The 20,872-nt window shown below is 36.2% G+C and overlaps 4 protein-coding genes and 1 pseudogene across 6 annotated transcripts; all 5 read left to right on the top strand.

The window, feature by feature from the left end:
• Positions 1–4,025: 4,025 nt before the first annotated feature.
• LOC143536077 (phenylcoumaran benzylic ether reductase Pyrc5-like) lies at positions 4,026–5,738 on the top strand (annotated as a pseudogene).
• A 743-nt stretch (positions 5,739–6,481) lies between these two features.
• Positions 6,482–6,838, top strand: LOC143536101 (uncharacterized). Its single transcript, XM_077030171.1, has one exon. It carries the CDS (start codon positions 6,482–6,484, stop codon positions 6,836–6,838), a length of 357 nt encoding a protein of 118 aa, XP_076886286.1.
• Positions 6,839–11,687: 4,849 nt separating this feature from the next.
• Positions 11,688–12,854, top strand: LOC143536100 (uncharacterized). Its single transcript, XM_077030170.1, has one exon. The coding sequence runs from the start codon at positions 11,688–11,690 to the stop codon at positions 12,852–12,854; it is 1,167 nt and encodes a 388-aa protein (XP_076886285.1).
• On the top strand, positions 11,957–14,987 carry LOC143536054 (replication factor C subunit 3-like). Its single transcript, XM_077030139.1, has 8 exons — positions 11,957–13,016; positions 13,100–13,132; positions 13,744–13,921; positions 13,999–14,180; positions 14,277–14,413; positions 14,500–14,595; positions 14,673–14,742; positions 14,824–14,987. The coding sequence occupies exons 1-8, from the start codon at positions 12,975–12,977 to the stop codon at positions 14,965–14,967; spliced, it is 882 nt and encodes a 293-aa protein (XP_076886254.1). The 5' UTR covers positions 11,957–12,974; the 3' UTR covers positions 14,968–14,987.
• Positions 14,988–17,215: 2,228 nt separating this feature from the next.
• LOC143536053 (uncharacterized) lies at positions 17,216–20,424 on the top strand. 3 transcript variants are annotated; one of them, XR_013135818.1, is made up of 4 exons: positions 17,216–18,046; positions 18,823–19,251; positions 19,856–20,113; positions 20,192–20,424. XR_013135818.1 is itself a non-coding variant. In XM_077030137.1 (3 exons), exons 1-3 carry the CDS (start codon positions 17,437–17,439, stop codon positions 20,023–20,025), a joined length of 1,209 nt encoding a protein of 402 aa, XP_076886252.1. In that variant the 5' UTR covers positions 17,216–17,436; the 3' UTR covers positions 20,026–20,424. The 3 variants fall into 3 exon arrangements, 2 of the variants coding, with proteins under 2 accessions (XP_076886252.1, XP_076886253.1); XM_077030137.1 differs by having other exon boundaries at positions 19,856–20,424; XM_077030138.1 differs by lacking the exon at positions 20,192–20,424 and having other exon boundaries at positions 17,217–18,046; positions 19,875–20,005.
• Positions 20,425–20,872: the final 448 nt, after the last annotated feature.

The following is a 20,872-nucleotide window of genomic DNA, read 5'->3' as shown; positions in this document are numbered from 1 at the left end:
AGAAATAGATCTTTTATAGCATGGGGAAAAAATGGAGAATGTGGAAACTTTCGTTGAAGACACGTGCATATGATTCAAGCCGGTCTGTTGATGAAATTGTGGCACAACAAACTAAGAATGAAAATAGACTAGATCCAACTCAATTTAAAAAACTTGTTACTCGTTGGTTCACTCCGGAATTTCAAGTAAGAATGATCTATAACTTTGATGTCTTATACAATATATATATGTAAATCTTCATACAAATCATCAATTTCTAAAACTTATAGTATATTCACATATTTAATTGAAATCTTCTGTACAATTGTCTATTTTCATACTAATCATTCACTTTCATGTATTAATTTACTATTTACCATAGAGTACATGTGAAGCTAAAAGATCGAGCCGGTCAAAGATGAAGGAGCCTCATGTTACCGGGACAAAGTCGTTTGCTAGAATTTCTCATGAAGAGGTATTATTTTAGCTATTTTGAATTAAATTATTGTCTTCTTTTTTATTTCTTGTCCCTTGCTAAACATCAAACATAAATTACAGGCTATAAAGAATAATGGAGTACACCCAACACGAGGAGAACTATATATAAAAACTCACACTCGTAAAGATGGAACAATTGTTGATAAGGAAGCCGCTGAAGTTGTGGTAATGTATCCATTCGAAAATAAATGATTTTCATAGTCTATTTTAGTCTTACTTTATAAGATCACCTAGAATGAAGTATATGCTTGCTTTCTCGAACTTTGAAAGCTTAGTTACTAGAGTCTAGAAATCTTATAGTTCTTTGATGCATCAAATTATTAACTTGGGAAAACCATCAGTTTATTAACATTATTTGTGCTTCGGTCTTTTCAAAATTACTTACCATTATTATTTTGTATTTAGGCATCATTAAAAGCTATTGCAAGTGACTCTACAAGCATAACCGGAGATCTTGGTGATTTTTCAAATGATGGCTAGTCAAAAGTTAAAGGCCCGGAGAAAAGGGGATACGTTCGATTGGTTGGAAGGATGCCGACCGCAAAAAGTAAAGGTGATTCTTCAACAAATTCACAAACAATTGATCAACTAATGAATGTTGTCAATGTTATGTTGAACATCATTCAAGAACACATTCCCAATGCAAACTTGTCTTCGGTTCTTAGCGATACGAACGTAAAGGTACTCACATTCATAAACTATTGTTTATTCTTTTTATGGTTACATATCTATGTATTAACATTTTCTCATTTATATGTTTTAGGTACCGGGAACAATTTCTTCGGTTAACCAAGTATCATCTTCACGAAATAACAATGGTAATTTGTTTTATACAATTTGTTTGTAACTCGAGGTGCAAATCCTAACCAGTTAACCGAACCGAACCGGTTAATAACTGGTGTTGGAGAAATCGGTTACTTTCCAATTGTAACGAAAGGAACAGGTTAGGGATTTTCACACAGTAACCATTTAGAGTATTAATACACATACACACCCATATATATATATATATATATATATATATATGAATATTTGGCTCGAGAGTCGGCTTGAGCTTGACAATGAAGCTTGGGCTCGTTTATAGAACAAGCTTATTTTTAGGCTCGGGCTAGCTTAGCTTTTTCACAAGCCAATCCTGACTAGCTCGCAAGCGTTGATATGGTTGATTTTAATAGGTTATTATCGATTTTAGATTAATAATTAAGCCGGTTACACAATTTAGTGTCTATATATTTACATATTGAAAATTTTTTATTTTTTTTATTAGGTACCTTGTATGAACATTGAAGATGGTGAAAGGGGCTAACAAGTGGTGAAGTTTTTAGTTTTTATTCAAATATTTGTTACTTTACTTTTTATATGATTGATATTTTGACTTAACTTGAGAGCTATTAGACATTTAATATGTACTTGGAATGTGATTGAACTTTTAATTGTGGTAAAGATATTATGATTTCTATATTTGATGGTTTTGTTTTTATTTTATGTTGTTAAAAGGTGCCATTAAGATCCCAAATATTTGTTGTGGTTGACCAAAATAGTGTCACTAAGAGTTCAAGGTTTAGTGGCGGACAAAAAAGTGTCACTAATACCCAAAAGTTTGTAATGGCATACAAAAAAATGCCACCGAAAGTCCAAAATGTTTTATGGCATACGAAAAAATGCCACTAAAAGTTCAAAAAAATTTTAATGGCATACGAACAAAAATGCCACTGAAAGTCCAAATGTTTTTAATGGCATATGGAAAAAATGTCACTAAAAGTCCAAAATGTTTTTAATGGCATCCGAAAAAAATGCCAGTAAAAGTTCAAATGATTTTGATAGTATATGGAAAAAATGCCACTGAAAGTTCAATATGTTTTAAATGGCGTTCAAATAAACATGCCACTGAAAGTCCAAAATGTTTTTAATGGCATACGAAAAAAAGTGTCACTGAAAGTCCAAAATGTTTTTAATGGCATACGGAAAAAAGTGCCGCTGAAAGTCCAAAATGTTTTTAATGGCATACGAATAAATGCCACTAAAAGTCCAAAATGTTTTTAATGGCATACGGAAAAAAGTGCCATTAAAGCCCAAAAGTTTGTAGCGGCAGACGACAAAAGTGCCACTAAAAGGCTTTAGTGGTAGCGCTTCTAGTGGCACTTTTTGTGTCACTCATTCCAACAAGGTTCTTTAGTAGCACTTCTTTGGTTTCTTGTGACACTTTTGTGTGCCATTAAATAGCTTTTTATTTGTAGTGTCAATTGAGTGCAGACATAGGTTTTAAATTTGTCTTTTAATTCCATGAGTTTTTAAAGGCAATTTAAGTTTCATCCTGACTCCTGAGTGCCTTTAGAAATGTTATTTTTTTCCTTTTTAAGTGTGTGCGGTGTTATGCACGTTTAACTAATTCAAAGCGCCTACTTGGCTACTTCTTTCTTGAATCATCCGGGCATTGTCACCCGAACATCCCAAGCCAAGATATGCTGATATGGGGAAAAGTTTCACAATGTTCCAATCTGTATTTGTCATTAGTCGCAATCATATTATCGATTTTATTAGTATCGCTTTTCCGTTTATTAAATAAGTTGTTATGGATGCCTCCAAATTACGACATCTTTCATTTTAATTCCCTCCACTTTTGAGTTTACTGTGCATACAATAAGGTTTGTGCAATACCTTGATTTTCATATATATACATTTTATTCATTTATAGAATCATAATTTTTTTTATAAAAAATACATTTTATTCAATAAACTATCACGGAAATGTGGTCAAATCATAATTTTTTTATAAAAATTTATAGTATATTTAAATACTTTGAACATAGAATGATATCACATCATATTTATATAAATATTCTATTAGTTTATACGAATGCTTTAATAACCGGATCGGACAGCGAACCGGACGAGCAACCAGTTCACCGGTATAACTGGTCGAACCGGTTGGATTGGCCGAGAAACTTTTGTCCCAAAAATGACGGTTAAGGCTGAAAAATGGAATCCCCTGAGACTTGATGTTTCGTAATGGTGAGCTACAATTCTCCATGAATTGTAGTCTCATAGGCGTGTTCTTTGTATCCTTTTTGATTTCATACTTCTTACTAAATAAACAAAAACATAAATCTTTGATTTGTTTTCAAACTCCATTAATCCAAATTCCATCATTATCTATATGGGAGTTGTAGATTAGGATACTTACCTTCAGTTAGAAATGGTCCTATTAGATTAAACAAGTATGGATGATGAAGAACCCAAATTTGTACTTTGTTTATTTTTTTTAGTTAAACAAGTTTCACCTCCACTTTCTTTGTTTCTTGTTCTTCTCATTGGCATACTGTTGAAAATATATATACATGTAAATTGTTTCAATGTTGATACTAAATAAATGTCAATTTTTAGATGCTGAGATGTGTTAAACAAGTATTTTGGAAGCAAATGCTGATGTAGCATTGGTCGCATTTGTCACCCTACACCAATTTTCAACGGTCAACTTTCTATGCAATTTATATTTTATTTAATATAACAATCACGTAAGGTTTCTATGTATTCAATCTACACCGGCAATGGCACAGAAAAGCAAGATCTTGATCATAGGAGGGACCGGGTACATCGGAAAGTTCATCGTAGAGGCGAGCGCAAAAGAGGGAAACCCGACTTTTGTTTTGGTCAGGGAAAGCACAACCACGCATCCAGAAAAATCCAAGCTCATAGACAATTTCAAAACTCTTGGTGCCACAATTCTAATTGTAATAAGAGGCTTAAGTTGTGTGTTTGTTTTGTGAATTAATCTCAATAATCTTGTTTTCTTGACCATTTAAGAGGCAAACTTGTGTTTTTCATGAACCATTTTCAGGGAGATATCAATGATCATGAAAGTTTAGTGAAGGCAATCAAGCAAGTCGATGTTGTGATCTCGACAATAGACGATGAACTGATAGCTGATCAAGTCAAGCTCATTGCAGCGATTAAAGAAGCAGGAAATGTAAAGGTAACTTTCTGTTTTGTTCGAAAATATCTAGTTGACTAGTTGATTGTATACTATGAAAATATTTGTTTTTGTTTAGTTGGTGCAAAACTATATATGAGTCTGTTGGCTCTATATTAACTCAGTATCATAATTAACCTATACTCTATTTATGTAGAGATTTCTACCTTCGGAGTTTACAACCGACGTCGACCATGTCAATGCGGTCGAACCAGCGAAGAGCATGTTTGGGAGAAAGGCGAGCATTCGTAGAGCTGTCGAAGCCGCAGATATCCCACACACTTTCGTGTCAAGCAATGGTTTTGCGGGCTACTTTTTACCCCAACCGTGGGGCAAATGGACACAAACACCGCCCCTAAAGAGAAGATAAGCATCCTAGGAGATGGAAAATCGAAAGGTACATTCGTTAATGCATCAAGTAATATTAGTTAGTCATAAAGCAAAGGACAGTGGTACATAGAACTGGAGTTGACTCAACCTTTTAGAGGCATAAAAGCGGATTTAAAAACTGGGTCTTCGTTAAAAAAAAAAAAAGAAATGCGATTTTTAATTGACACAATCACAATCACACTTTACCTTATCAAAATCTAAAAATTAAACAAAGTTAAACATATAAGACCAAAGGCATAAATATTGGGAGCCCAAGCTCCAACCTTTTTTTCTATTCAAATTTGATATATTCACCTGATATTATAGAGAACATACCAAAAGACTACTAAGAACCAATCTCTTAGTGACTTTGTGCTGTTTTATTCTATCTAGTTGTATTTGTCAAAGAGGAGGATATAGCTTTGACTACCATCAAAGCAGTTGATGACCCGCGTACATTGAACAAGACATTGATTTTCAGACCTCCGGGCAACACATTGTCGTTCAATGAAATTGTTTCCATTTGGGAAAGCAAGATTGGCAAGACCCTTGAGAAAACATATGTTCCCGAAGAGCAAGTTCTCAAAAATATTCAAGGTGAGTTGGATCAAAGAACACGTTTAATTAAAATGATTTGATTTTAAAGAAAAAATATATACCGGAAAATAATAAGTTGCTATATTACAGAGGCTCCATTTGGGTTAAGCAAAATTCTTTTGTCCATAATGCATTCTGTATGGCTCCATGGAGATGGAACAAACTTTGAGATCGAACCTTCGTTTGGTGTGGAGGCTAGCGAGCTTTATCCAGAGATAAAATACACCACGATTGATGAGTATCTTGCTCAAATTGCAAAATAGTATTGCTTTCATGTATCAGAACAATCATTGTTAATGATTGTACCTTTCCTTGTTGAAACACAATGATGTTGTTTACTGGATTTTATATAGTAATGGTTGGGTGTTAACATAAAAGATTCATGATTTTAGAGGAATTGTAGATTCTTGGCATAAATATGGGGTAAATTTTAGGGCGTAATTAGCGGAATTTATTAGGATGTACGTTTCTTTTAAAGCCATAGATGCCAAACGACTACCGAAACCATAATCACCTAATGACACTAAAATTAGCATACAGTAATGAGCGTACGCACTCAGCTGATTTATAGAGGTGCAAAAACGGGTTTCAAACCTTAAACCGGTTTGGTTTGGTCAACAAAAGTCAAAACTGGTTTATGGTCGGTTTTGGTTCGGTTGAAACCAACCGGTTTTGGCCGGTTTCGGTTCGGTTAACCGGTTTTAGTAGAGAGAATTGCGAACCGGTCCTGAACCTACGGTTTCAGTTGGTTCCAAGCTAGTTTCTACAGAATCGGTTTCAAACCGATTCGGATTCGATTCGGTTTTCAAGTATATTAGACGACATATATTGTGAATATATTTTATATAGTTAGGATGATCTTATTTCCTATTTTGTGTACCTTTGTAATATTATTTATACTCCTTTGTTTAATGAGAAAAAGCATTCGATTCAATTACATTAACATGGTATCACAGCCTCTCTAGTTTTTTTTTTCAGCCGGCCCTAGCATTCTTCATCGGTTCCAACCGATTTCTGCCCTAGCTTTCTTCATCGGTTTCGACCGATTTCTTCAACCTGTTCACTACCATGAGCACCAATCAACCACCTGCAGAAAAACCAACTACTCTTCATCCCGTGTATACGGTCACAAACATTCAAAACAAAGTTCACGTCCTCGACGGAAAAACGTTTACCTACTCTTCGTGGGTCAAACTTTTTAAACTCCATGCCAAGGGGTACAAAGTTATGTCACACATTGATGGAACCGATCCGCCTGCTGCTACCGATCCAGCTTTTGCTGCATGGTCAGAAATTGACGCCATAGTCCTTCAATGGATTTATGGCACACTACATGTCGATATCCTAAATCGTGTTCTTGAAGCCGAATCAACGGCTTATGAGGCGTGGCAACGTCTTGCAGCAATTTTTTTACAATTTTTTTAAACAACAAAAGTTCTCGAGCCGGGGCCCTTGAACATGAGTTCACAACTCTAACACTTAAATCTATGCCGTCGCTTGAGGCCTACTGTCAACGCCTAAAGGAGCTTGCAAATCAACTCAGGGACGTTGACCAACCCGTCACCGAAAAGAGACTAGTTCTTCAACTCGTTCGCAGGTTACCGGTTGAATACGATGTTACTAGTACTATAATTAATAATTCTTCCCCGTCATGGGAAGAGGCTCGAGATATGTTGGAACGAGAACACCAACGCCAAGCTGCTCGGGATGCTCTGGCCACTGCCAATACCCCTCCCTTAGCTGCTATTGCCTCCAATCCTTCCACTGGTCAACGCACGAGTAATAACACTGGCACTCGCCAATCTGATTCTCGAGCACCGAATTCATCTCGTGGGAATTGGAGTTCGAATAATCGGGGCAGAGGCAATAACCGCTGGAACAATAATCCAAATAGAAGCAGAAATAATTTTGGTCCACAAAACCAAAATAACTATGGCCCAAACTTTGTTGGCCAACCACAAACCAATTGGCCTAATTGGTGGGGCATGCCGCCACCACCTTGTCCGTTCCCCGCCCAACCTGGTTGGGCTCAACCATCATGGACTTCAAATCAGCAAATTGGATCAGGTTCTCATGGGTCTTCATCCAATAACAACCCACACTCCAGTCCACAGGCACATTTTAATGGATTTGAACCCACTAATTTGGGTCAGGCTTTTCAGGGCAATAAATATTAATCAGGATAATTGGGTTATGGACACAGGAGCAACATCGCACATAACCGCAAATCAAGGTAACATCTCTCAACCGTTAACTTGTTCAATTAACTCTATTCTTGTTGGTAATGGCAACCATGTTCCAATTCTCGGATCAGGACACACCACCTTACCTCACCTAAATAAAAACCTCAAACTTTATAATATTCTTTACGCCCCGCAAATTATCAAAAATCTACTTTCTGTCCGTCAATTTACTATCGGCAATTGGCTTTCCGTTGATTTTGACCTGTTTGGTTTTTCTTTGAAGGATTACCCGACTGGGGAGCTTATATCCCGCCACGACAGTGATGGCCACTCTATACATTCAATCCAAGTCAACAAGCATCCACGTTTCTCACCTCTACCATTTCCAAATCATGGCATGATCGGCTCGGGCACCCGGGAAGACCTGTTATGGATTTTTTAGTTTCAAATAAATTTATTTCCTGCACTAAACTTTGTTCGTCTTTTGTTTGCCATTCATGTAATGTTTCTAAACATAGGAAATTACCTTTTCTTGATTCAGTTTCTAATACGTTATTACCATTTGATATCATTCATTGTGATTTGTGGACATCTCCGGTACAAAGTCATGCAGGTTATAAATATTATATGGTTCTTATTGATGACTTAACACAATTTACATGGGTCTATCCTCTTAAATTTAAGTCAGAGGTTTTCAATAAATTTACACAATTTCATGCATTCGTTCGAACCCAATTTCACACTTCCATCAAGTCTTTTCAAAGTGACAATGGACGAGAATTCGACAATCACCAATTCAAATCTTTTGCAGCCTCCCACGGTCTGCAATTCCGTCTCTCATGTCCATATACCTCACAGCGAAAAGGTAAATCTGAACGTATGATCTGGCGCCTCAACGAAATTATGCTCACCCTTCTAATTCGTGCCTCCTTACCTTGCAATTTTTGGGTCGAAGCACTCCACACATCTACCTATCTTCGTAACATTCTTCCAACCCCACTACTTAAAAACCTCACCCCAACCGCCTCCCTTTATAACCGACACCCAACATACGACCATTTACGCACTTTTGGGTGTGCGTGCTACCCCAACACCACAGCTACTCGCCCACACAAGCTGGCACCACGGTCATCCTTGTGTGTGTTCCTCGGTTACCCCACTGACCATCGGGGATACCGTTGTCTCGATCTTACAACCGGAAAGGTCATTCTTTCCCGACACGTGACGTTTGACGAGCAAACATTTCCTTATGCTTCAACCCATAACCAACCATCTCCATATTACTCCTTTCTCGATCCATCCCCATCTCCTACCCTATTTCAACAACCCTTTTCCACCGCCATGTCCCCATCACCCCAGCCACTGACCCGACACCCGATTCCGTTTCGGCCGACAATAATTCCCACCCATCTCCTCAGACCCAACCAGATACAATCCCACCCACTCCACCTACCACAATGCCCCAACTAAACAACCAACACACTTCCACAAACCCAACACATTCTGCCAATAACCATCCCATGGCTACTCGTTCCAAACATGGCATTGCTAAGCCTCGTGTCATCCTTGATCTTCACACTCAACCCGCTCTACCTATTTCACCAATTCCTAAATCTCACACCCAAGCCTTAACCGACCCGAATTGGAAACACGCCATGCTAGATGAGTATAGTGCTTTATTGAACAATGAGACTTGGGATCTCGTACCTAGGCCGGCCGATGCACATATTATTTGTTGTATGTGGTTATATCAACATAAATTTCATGCGAATGGGATTTTGCAGTGATACAAAGCACGTTTAGTAGTTAATGGCAAAACTCAACAGGTTGGGATTAATTGTGATGAGATCTTCAGCCCAGTAGTTAAGCCTACTACGATTCAGACAGTGTTAAGCCTTGCTGTTTCTCGAGCTTGGCCAATTCACCAGCTTGATGTAAAAAACGCATTCCTTCATGGTGACCTACATGAAACGGTTTATATGTTTCAACCGCCTGGTTTCACGGACCCGACCAACCAGACTATGTTTGTAAACAGAAAAAGTCTTTGTATGGTTTAAAGCAGGCGCCTCGGGCCTGGTATCATCGGTTCGCTTCATTCATTAATCGATGTGGGTTCAAGAGTTGTGTGAGTGACACTTCTCTGTTTATTTATCGGCAAGGGAACGATCTGGCCTACTTATTGCTTTATGTGGACGATATCATACTTACCGCTTCCAGTACCGCCTTACTAAATGCTATCATCGGTATGCTTTCCAAGGAGTTTGCCATGTCTGATTTGGGTGACTTGCATTATTTTTTAGGTATTAATGTTGAGAAGAAGAATGGGGGCTTATTTTTGTCTCGGGCATCTTACATTCAGGACATACTCTCTCGCGCTAATATGACAACGTGTCACCCACTTACCACTCCCCGTCGATACACACTCTAAATTGAGTGCTAATAGTGATCCGACGATTGCTGATGGTTCGTTATACCGTAGTCTAGCTAGGGCTTTACAATACTTGACTTTTACGCGACCCGACATCTCTTATGTTGTTCAGCAGGTTTGTCTTTTTATGCATGATCCCCGTGAGCCCCACATGGCATTTCTCAAGCGCATTCTTCGTTACCTAAAGGGTACAATTGAGTTTGGTCTTCATATTCATCCTTCCAAATCTTTGCTTCTTACTGCGTATTCTGATACGGATTGGGGGGGATGCCCGGACTCTCGCCGCTCTACATCGGGTTATTGTGTATACTTTGGTGATAATATGATATCATGGTCGTCTAAACGTCAAGCTACGATCTCTCGCTCTAGTGCTGAAGCAGAATATCGGGGTGTAGCTAATACAGTCGCTGAAACAAGTTGGATTCGTAACCTGTTATTGGAACTTGGCATACCTACACGTTCGGCCACCATTATTTATTGTGACAATGTCTCTGCCGTTTATTTTTCGAGTAACCCGGTTCAACATCAACGAACAAAACACGTTGAAATTGATATTCATTTTGTCCGGGAGAAGGTTCAGGTGGGTCATGTCCGGGTTCTACATGTTCCTGCAGAATTTCAATATGCAGATATCTTCACCAAAGGATTACCTAAGGAACTATTTACTCGTTTTCGATCCAGTCTATGCGTTCGTCCTCCTGCTACCGCTTCGACTGTGGGGGACTATTAGACGACATATATTGTGAATATATTTTATATAGTTAGGATGATTTTATTTCCTATTTTGTGTACCTTTGTAATATTATTTATATTCCTTTGTTTAATGAGAAAAGGCATTTGATTCAATTACATTAACAAAGTAGGCTAATCTCAGGGTCGTCTTTGACCCCATACAGTGCTCAGCCAGCATCTAGGGTATGGTCTCGATAAGCGCACGGAATTTTTTTTTAAAATGTATATATATAAGTTCTTTTAAACCTTATTAGTGAGACTTTGATCAACAACTTTGCTACGAAGCATTTTTGGCAAGGGTCTTTCGACTGGTTTAATTTTGTTTTGTTTATCGCTTAACTTTTTTTTGTATATGTGTCATTGCTACAATAACTAAATAACTTTGTTTTGTTTATTCGTATTACAATTATCGTCGATATTTTGAGGGAAAAAAATTTTGTATGAGGCCCAATTTTTAGTACATGAGCATTCGATATCTCGGATACAACCGGTTTTTTCCCCACCTCTACTAAGCAATGAATAACATGGTTTCTAAATATATTTTTATAACTCTGATTTAAACCTCTGTATATATTTATAATTATGTGTGTTTTCAACCATCACATAAAAATAGTACAATATCCCGAAGGCACCTTTTTTAACAGCTACAGACAAACCAGAATCTGATTAAAAACTATACTGTCTTTACCTATGCAATTACCCAACGACAGCATGTTCATGCTGATTGTATATTCACTAGTTTTAAACTCTAAGCCTGAATCTTGTGCCTACCCAATTCCCACATTGTCTTCAACGATGTCTTTGCTTTGTAGACATCGAATGTTTCTTGTTGTCCACCAAGTTTTTTATAACCAGATTTTCCCTTGTAACTATTATTATTTTGGTCTAGAGTTTGTGGGTTTTTATTTTTTAGCATATTAATTGTCTGCATATGGAGAGTCCAGAATCATATAACAGAGTGTCGCGTAAGCATTCGTTATCGATCATGAAACATGGAAAAAGCGGATATGAACCGTCTGATACCGAAACTGAGTTACATGAACCTCCTTGGATTAAATCCAATAAGAAGACCACAGAATTGGATTCTGATGGACCCGGGAACTTGAATCTATCAAGACTCACAAGAAGACACTCTTCAAAGTTTGATCCTCCAAGAAGACACAGCAAATCTCCTTATAAGACCCGAAAAGGCGATAGGAATTCTAAATCGCCAACTCCGGGCCCGCTTCCTCTTCCACCCGGGAGAAGTATCAGCCCCTTTTCAAAATCTGAACGTAGGAGGCGTGTTTCAATTTTCGTACCCACTAGAGATGATGATCTGTCGGATAATGATGAAGAATCTGCTGCCTTTTATAATATTGGAAGTTCTGAAAAGCCGAGTTACGCTAGAACATTATCAGCACCTAGACTTAGATCAAGGGACAAAGATCAAAACTTAAAGCATGATCAACGGCTGAAAAGAAGAGAGGGAAGAAGTAGAACGCCTCCATCACACAGAAGTATTACCCCACCGAAAGACAAAGAAGTTGAGATCAATGAGACGGTTGCAAATGCAAAATTGGTCAAAAGTCCAGCACGATGTGAACCCGTTTTTGATACCAAAGATTCTCTTCCAGATGATGGCATTTCCTTCTCTCAAGACCATGCTGCAGTGTCAGACCAGAATATCAAGACTATAGGGTTGGAAAATCGTCCCGGCCCGGATCCCAAATTGTTCATAGAAAAACAGCCCAAACCAATTCGGATTTATAAGTCGAACCTCATTTCTAATCATAATACTGCAGGTTTTAATTTAAGAGATGTGAACGGGAAGTCGAACTGGAGTTATTGTACGTTCACCGCAAATAGGCGAAAAAGCCATACAGATACTTGGTTTTCTTGCATAGGATGTAGTAAAAATTCCAAGAAGTCCCCAGAAAGATTAAGAGCCTTTGATGAAGCTTCATTTATTAAGAAAGCTTTTGTGGTTGAAAACTTAAGGCGGTTTTGGGCGGATAAGTATCAGCCTTTATCATTAAACGAGTTCACTTGCCATAAACAACAAGCACTGCAACTTAAACAGCTGGTAAGTAGATTATGCGCATTCATTATTTTCTGAAATTATGTCTAAAAATTTGGTGTTTTAAATGTTTACCTTGTTTCGTTTTAGGTGTCGCAAGAAATATTTCCACATATTATTTTGAAGGGACCTCGCGGGTTTGGGAAGAAAGCTTTGGCAATGGCTCTACTAAGTGAGATATATGGGGATGCTGCCCGGAATGTAATATTATTTTTATTTAGAATAACAATTTTTAGCCTTTATGATTTGTGTACAGATACTTTAGATTGCGCTTCTTTTTGCAGGTATCTCATGATTTAAGATACTTCCAGATTCAGGTGTGTAAGTTTTTAAGATGTGTTTATGGCTTGATACTGAAGACAAAACATACAAGAGCTTGGATCTATATGTCTTTAATGCAGGGCTGCCAAACGGGCCGTGTTCGCGGGTCGAACCAGACACGAACCCGAGAATCGTGTCACACACATGAACCCCAACACGAGGCGTGTATTCACAGGTTGACACAAATACAACCAGTTTAACCCAAAAATAGAATTTTATTTATAACAAATTGCATATTAATGCGTTAAAGTTCTAAATTTACAAATTATGTTTATCTTTTTAAAAGCAACTATTTTCACCATATGGCAACTTATTTTTAAACTTTAAATAGATGACAAAAACACTCAAATAGTTGAAGTTATTACATAAACACATTTTAGAAAAAGAGAAATAAATGGGTTAAACGGGTCAACCTGCCAAGTTAGACAAAAGCACGGCCCGTTTAGCTAAACCCAAACTGCAAATTTCATGTTAGGTTCGTGTCGTGTCAGGAATTCACTAATAGTCATCAAGGGTGTAACGATTGATACTTAATCTTCATTTGCATCCTTGGTTTTATCAAATTTCTCTCCGCGTGATTATATACGTCTTATCTTATTGTTTGTAGGAAACAAGGTTGACCCAAGTAGCAGTTCCTGTAACATCAAGTCCTCACCATATGGAGCTAAATATGCACTTGGAATCTAATGCTAGATATGCTCTTATGGCTTCAGTCAAACAAATAGGTAGTGATCACGCAGTAACTACTGAAACCAGTATAGTTAATTCAAAGCCAGATTATACAGGTACATTCATTTTAATATTTTATTTTAAAAGGTCCAACTTTTTTGAAGTTAAAGACATCCTATTGTTTTATCTACAGTAATGGTGCTTTATGATGTTGACAAAGTCGATGAAAGCAGTCAAAACTTAATAAAGTGGATAATTGATTGCTATTCAGATGTTTGTAAACTGATTCTTTGTTGTCAAGATGATGTCAACATTCTTGAATCAGTGAAAACTCAGTGCCATATTATTAAGCTTGATGCTCTTGTAACTCGCGAAGTAAGTTCCACTAATATAAAAACAACAAAATATGTAGTTTCTACAGTTAAAGTTTCCAACTTTATATGATTTGATTTCCCGTGTTTTAAATCTCAGATCATGGAAGTACTTATTCAGATATCAAGAAAAGAGAAGTTTGATTTACCGATGAAATTTGCTGCAAAGATTGCTAATAAATCCAAACAGAATTTGAGGAAAGCAATTATGGCTCTTGAAGCCTGCAAGTCTCACAAGTAAGATAACACATATTATTTAGATAATAGCTTTGTATGTATAAAAATATTCTTTATCTGAATCTAAAAGTCAACCACATATGCAGCTATCCATTTGTTGAAGATCAGCCAATTGCAATAGGATGGGAAGAGGTACTTATCGACCTTGCTTCCGGCATTTTAGCTGATCCGTCACACAAGAGGCAAGTTTATAAAATAAATTTTATACTTTTTAAAAACTTGATAACAAGCTAACACCATTAAAGTTTGTTTTTATCAGGCTAGTTCTCACAAGGGCAAAACTACAGAAACTTTTGGTGGAATTTGTTCATCCAAAACTTATTCTACTGGTAAAACTACAACCTTTGATTTAATAAAATTAAAAAAAAAATCATTTCAAAATTTGAAGTTACAATGTTTCCATTATGCAGAAACTCATTGAACAGTTCCTCAAGGGAGTTGAAGCTAATATCAAAAGGGAATTATATTATTGGCATGGTTATTATGTAAAGTTCTTGTTCATTTACCTTATTTATATGTTAGGTTTGGTCAAATATGTTTTGACCAAAAGTTAATGCCAACCTACAGGATAAGAGACTCCCAACTGGAACCGGTGCTTTACTAAAGTTAGAAGGTAATAAAGATAAATAGTAATACATCCTATATTATTTATGATGATAAATGAATGCATAAGTTAAAGCACTTTATGCTTTTAAAGTTGTTTATATATGTTTACTGCTCCTGCAGAGTTTGTTGCAAAATTCATGAGTATACACAGGAAGACTTTACATAGTCATCAGTGATTGAACCTCAAGGAAGCATGAATAACAAAAAGTAGAGGGTCGTTTATTTGGTCTTTGATTTTCAAGTGTAAGCATAATGTTGCCCTGGTTGTTATGAAGTTGTGAGTTTATGTTACCAATTTGTAACTCTTTGATACTAAACCGATGATCATGTTCGATGGAGACTGGGTTCAAAGAATCTCTATGATTCATTTGCATGAGTTGTAATGCATTGTGTAGTTCATAGTTTCATACCTCCTAACCTCCCAACTTCTACTATAACTTTACATAAAATATATTGGTCCCACTAAATCTAATTAGGTATAAACCATTTTGTAAATTAGTAAGTAAATGATTACTATACACTTTTAAGAAAAAATATTTGAGTTACATGTTTATTAAATTCTTATAAATAACTCAATAAAAAAATTAAACGTTGAAAATCTAGATATATGGATTGGTTTGGTTTTTATTACATGCAAAACCAAAACCAAACCAAAGTCGAACCATAAGTTCGGCTTTTACAAAAACATTAAACCAAACCGTTGGTTTTTATTTCGGTTTGAGTTTTTCGGTTCTTTCAGTTTTTTGGGTTTCATGCACACCCCTATTATTTGTTAATTTTCAAAAGCATCAGAGGAGGATATTAATAATGAAATATTATTTTAAAGAAAACTAGGTTAGAACCCGTGTGATACATGGGTGGTTAAAAAAATACAAACAAAAAGAATGAATTTAATAATAGTTTAATAGCATACCTTATGGATTTATATAATAATCACCAATTTAAGGGATTATTTTACATAAATCTGCCGGGATCAAAAAACTTACAACTAATAAAAACAGTTTAATAACACAAATAATAAGATATAAACAAATTTGTGTTAAGTATACGTGGAACTGATCGAATCGATAAGTGTGATTATTTTAATTCAATTTTGATTTATTATATTAAGGAGAAATGTTAGAAGTTGGATGTAATTTAATTTAATATTGAATTATTTTATTAGTAAGAAATTATAAAAATATATGTTATTTATAGAAAAATGTATTGTTTTAATAGTATAGTAGCTTAAGTAACGATAAAAGTTAAGTTTAATATTCAATAACAATAATCTAATTTATTTTGACAACAACAATAATAATAAAATGAGTTAATAGTTAGTGGTGGTTAATAAAGTAAGTTTAAAGATATAGGTTTGTGGCTGGCTAGAGTCAGGAAGGAGTCTTGTTGGAAACTTTCTCCACCAACACCATGGGATGAATGAATATTAATAATAATCTTAATCTTCTTCGTTTCTCGTTTCCGCCTTGTGTAATTATTTCAGATTCGATTAGTTTGTTTATGAAATTGTAGTATGCATGAATTGAATTGATTAATCTATTAGTGGCCTCCTCGATTGTTTCATTTTCCGATCATGTAACGTCAATGCAAATTGTTTATCAGAAACTCAAACGGACAAAAAAAAAAGAAAATTTTAAAAGCTTTTATAATTGTATTTTTGTCTTTGTTTTTGTTTTTGCAATTTCCAATGCATTTTCAAGAAAAAATATTCATATTATTCATTTTCTCTACCGACTTAAAATTATGTTCTTTTATTTTTTGAACAATCAACAAATAAAGCCCCCCGCTAGGTAGCCTAAGCCCACTATCTCCTGTTTCAGGGAAAGCCCGCCGCCTGAAGGCCACTGCAGTAAAACCTGGTTGGGATCGGATTCGAACTTGAGAGTTTGCAGCCTCCAGCCTAAATCTTTACTTCCCTCCAATGACTATTGAGCTAGAGCTCAAAATTATATTCATTTTGTTTTTCAAAAAATCTTTTAATTTTTTTCATAAATGGGTTAAACTTCGGGTTGACCCGAATTTATGTGTGTGCGTGTTAGGTTGAAATCTTTGACACGAATAATAATACGGGTCCGATTCAGGTGCAGACTTCCACCCGACACGGTTTGACACCCTTAATTAAGATCAGTGCTAAGATGTTGATTGTGAATATATTGTGCAAGCAATCAGATTAACAGATTTCATTTTGTTTCTGTTTGAAATCAACATTTTGATTCTTTTTGAAAATCTGAAATCATGCAGATCTTTTCATGGTGCAATGCCTACATTTACAACAGTAGCTTTGGATACTTTGATAGAGCCAAAAGCTTCAAAGCTGGGTGCATCAAGGAAATCTAAACCTGAACCGAAACTGGAGAGGAGGAACAGCAGTGTAATTTCAGGTGCTGATAGAAAGCCGATTATGACAAAATGCCACAATGACTGTTGAAAGAAAGCATCACTGGACTCAAATTTCACCTGCACTTTACGCTACTCCCGAACCGACTCCGCTTCCAGATTCCCCCTTATCATTTCCCACATCGCCTTACATCGTTGACCACAAGAGGCGCGGACCGTGCCTCTCAAAGACTTATTCTCAGGATGATACTGTTCTTCATCAAGCTGTTTCTGATATCACAGATGAAAATACCGTAAAGATCAAGAAAAGTGTAGAGGCGGAGGATATTGATTCTAGCAAGGCTTTTGATATCTCATATGCTGTTTCTGGTGATCTCAAGGATAAACATGCCAATTTTTATAGTAATGAAAATCTTGATTTTGGATCTCGACAGATTTTTGGCATCACGGATACTGTTACCGGTGATGTCGAAGATGCAAATGTCAAGTTGCTGCGTAAAGCAGATAAACATGATGCTTCAAGAAAGTCTGATACGTTGGAACGAGATGGTGAGATAGATCATTTTTTTGATCCTCATAATTCAATGAGTGTTAGAAGCAACACTGATGGGGATACTAGTAATCATGCAGTAGAGCGGTCTTTAAATACCAACACTCCAGTAGTTGCTGAGTTTTATGATGCTTGGGAAGGTAATCTGGTTTCTTTATACATATATAAATATAGTTGCTTTTTTATACGGGTTTGAACGGGTTGGCTTGGATTGACCTGATACTATATTTTTGTGAATAGTAGGTGTTAATTGTTATTTATGATGACAAAAGATGTACTATTTCAATGATAATCTAAGTTTTTGAAATAAATGAGTTTATGTGGTTTTAATGTTATATGTATTTTAAGTATACTTTCGGCAAGTTTTGACCCATTTGGTCAACACATTTGGCCCGCTTTCTTTTATAATAATTTCTTGTTTGGCCGTTAAATGATTAAGTTTAACCCAAGTTTTTATACTAAAGTTAGATACTTAGATCAACACATTTGACCCGTTTCCGTTATTACTAATTACTAAAGTTAAATGTATTATTTCAATGATAATATGAGTTTTTGAAATAAATGTTTTTATTATGTTTTAATGTTAGAAATACAGAAATAAATGATTTCATTATGTTTTAACGTTATATGCATTAGAAATACACTTTGTGCGAGTTTTCACTCGTTTGACTTTGATCAACCCAAATCGACTATTTTTTCATGATTACACATTTTTACATTCTTATCGTTCTACTTGTATTCCGCACTATTCTAGCATATTATGGCAACTCTTTCTTTATGTCAATTCATAGATCTATGAACCAATCATATGTATCTTAAGTTCTTGTGATTAACATGCAATTAAGGTTAAAAAAACATGCCCATTTTACAAGATTACAGACACTAAGTGATGGTTTCATTTACATTATTTCGACAGAACTAGCAACCGAGACTGGAGTTCAACACACTGCAACCAAGATCCAGGGTGAATTACAAGAATTAAAATCAGGCTTTTTGATAGAGATGGAAAAACGGAAGCAAGCAGAAACACGTCTAAATGACATGAGAAGCCAATGGGGAAGAATCCGGGAACAATTATCTTTCGTTGGGCTAACTCTTCCTGTAGACCCTACATTGGTGGATGATGAGTCAGCCATTGACCCTGGTGAAGACCTCTGCCATCAGGTCAATGTTCTCAGATTTGTCTACAATGCTGTTGGACGAGGAACTGCGAGGGCTGAGCTGGAAGTTGAGATGGAAGCCCAGTTGCAGTCAAAGACCTTTGAAATAAATAGGTTGTTGGATAGACTGCATTACTATGAAGCTGTTAATCATGAAATGTCTCAAAGGAATCAAGAAAATGTTGGTGAGAAAGTCCAGTCTTCTATTACTTTTTGCAGGTCTCTTATTATCAAAAAAATTAGGAATAAACACCAAAGTAGCCAATTTGGCCCAAGAAATTAACAGAATAGGCATCGACTTTTAGCATTTCAAAAATAGACATCCAAAACCAACCGATCAGAAAACGCCAAATAAGTAAAGTCGGCTGGAATTTACCCGGCCCTGCAAAAGTACAATGGGTCCACAAAACAGCCAATCTAGTAATTACACGTGTAAAGTGTCGGCTAGATCTTAACCAGTGGCTAAAAGAGCCAGTTATATTAGCCGGCATAGAAGAGAGGGGCTAATTCTTAGCCGACGGCTAAGATTTAGCATCTTTAGCTGCGGGCTAACTCTTTTAGCTGCTGGCTCGGATCTAGCTGGCACTTTGCACGTGTAATTATCAGATTAGCTGTTTTGTGACCCATTGATTTTTGTGCCAACTAAATTTTAGCCTTCTTAGCCGGCTCTGCTTGTTTGTCCTCTAATTGGTTGATTTGGGATATGCTTTTTTTTTTAAAAAGTATCAAAGTCCATGTCTATTTTGTTAAAATAATCGTTTTTATTAATTTAAATCGTGTATGATTTAGAAACGATGCGTCGACTTAGGCTAAGGAGGAAGAGAAGACAGAGGTGGATTTGGGGTTCAATTGGTTCTGCAATTACACTTGGAGGTATTGCTTTAGCATGGTCTTATCTCTCAACTGGAAAAGGATCTTCTTCCACAGATTCTTCCGGAAGCAAACATTCCGTTCAGTAAAAACTACCCTCGTTGGGTAATGCCAAAGATGATATGTAAAGACAGAGAACAATCTGACACATCAGCTTCCACGTCATCATTTGATCCGGTAAACTGGTATGTCGCCTTAAGTTCACATATGCGTAATGTAGTTTTGTTAACATTAAGATTTATGGAAGTGATGCAGATTAGCATGGAGGTTGTTTTTACATGGATTTTCACTTTGAAGCCTTATAAGGAGGTAATATATGTACATATTATGCATGTGCAGAGGTAATAAAATGGATTTACATACATTTTTGGCAGTAATAAAAGCATGATGATGATGGATGGAAAATTTTTGCATGGTTTGGGATTTGTTTGTGAACCACTTTATTATCGTTGGATCTGCTTCGTGACGATGATAGTTTTGTAATTAAGATAAAACAGGGTGTAGTTTATTATGGATGCTGAGTAAACCGTATATCTCATGTTTATTCTGCTCTGCCACGCCAAGAAAACTTTTACGAAACCACATATGTTTATGCAAACTAGTAGATTTTTCATCATAAATCACACAAACTTATTTTCCTTCGTTAATCAACAATCTGTCTCGTTTTCATATTCGAGAAAGAAATTTTTTGGCTTTGTCTTTTGGGAAACTGTTTTGTATTGTTTGGTTAGAGAATTCGGATCTTTACGTTGTTGGCTTCAAGTTCAAGCGAGTGAAAGATATTTGTCTTGGGATTTTCGGTGACCAAAATAAATGTGCTTATTCATTCTGTATGCTATGTTCTCGACGTATGATGCATCGATTCATTGTATATGCGTATTGGTTAATACATGTATACTGCTAATACACTATTTATTTACTGATGAATACTCTTTA

Source organism: Bidens hawaiensis, unplaced genomic scaffold, assembly GCF_021521415.1.
Source record: "Bidens hawaiensis isolate Kalapana, Puna unplaced genomic scaffold, B.hawaiensis_p1.1 tig00010732_1, whole genome shotgun sequence".
In the NCBI taxonomy this organism is placed as follows: domain Eukaryota; kingdom Viridiplantae; phylum Streptophyta; class Magnoliopsida; order Asterales; family Asteraceae; genus Bidens; species Bidens hawaiensis.
Note: the sequence above shows the minus strand (reverse complement) of the source record. Positions and strands in the feature narration are given on the sequence as shown.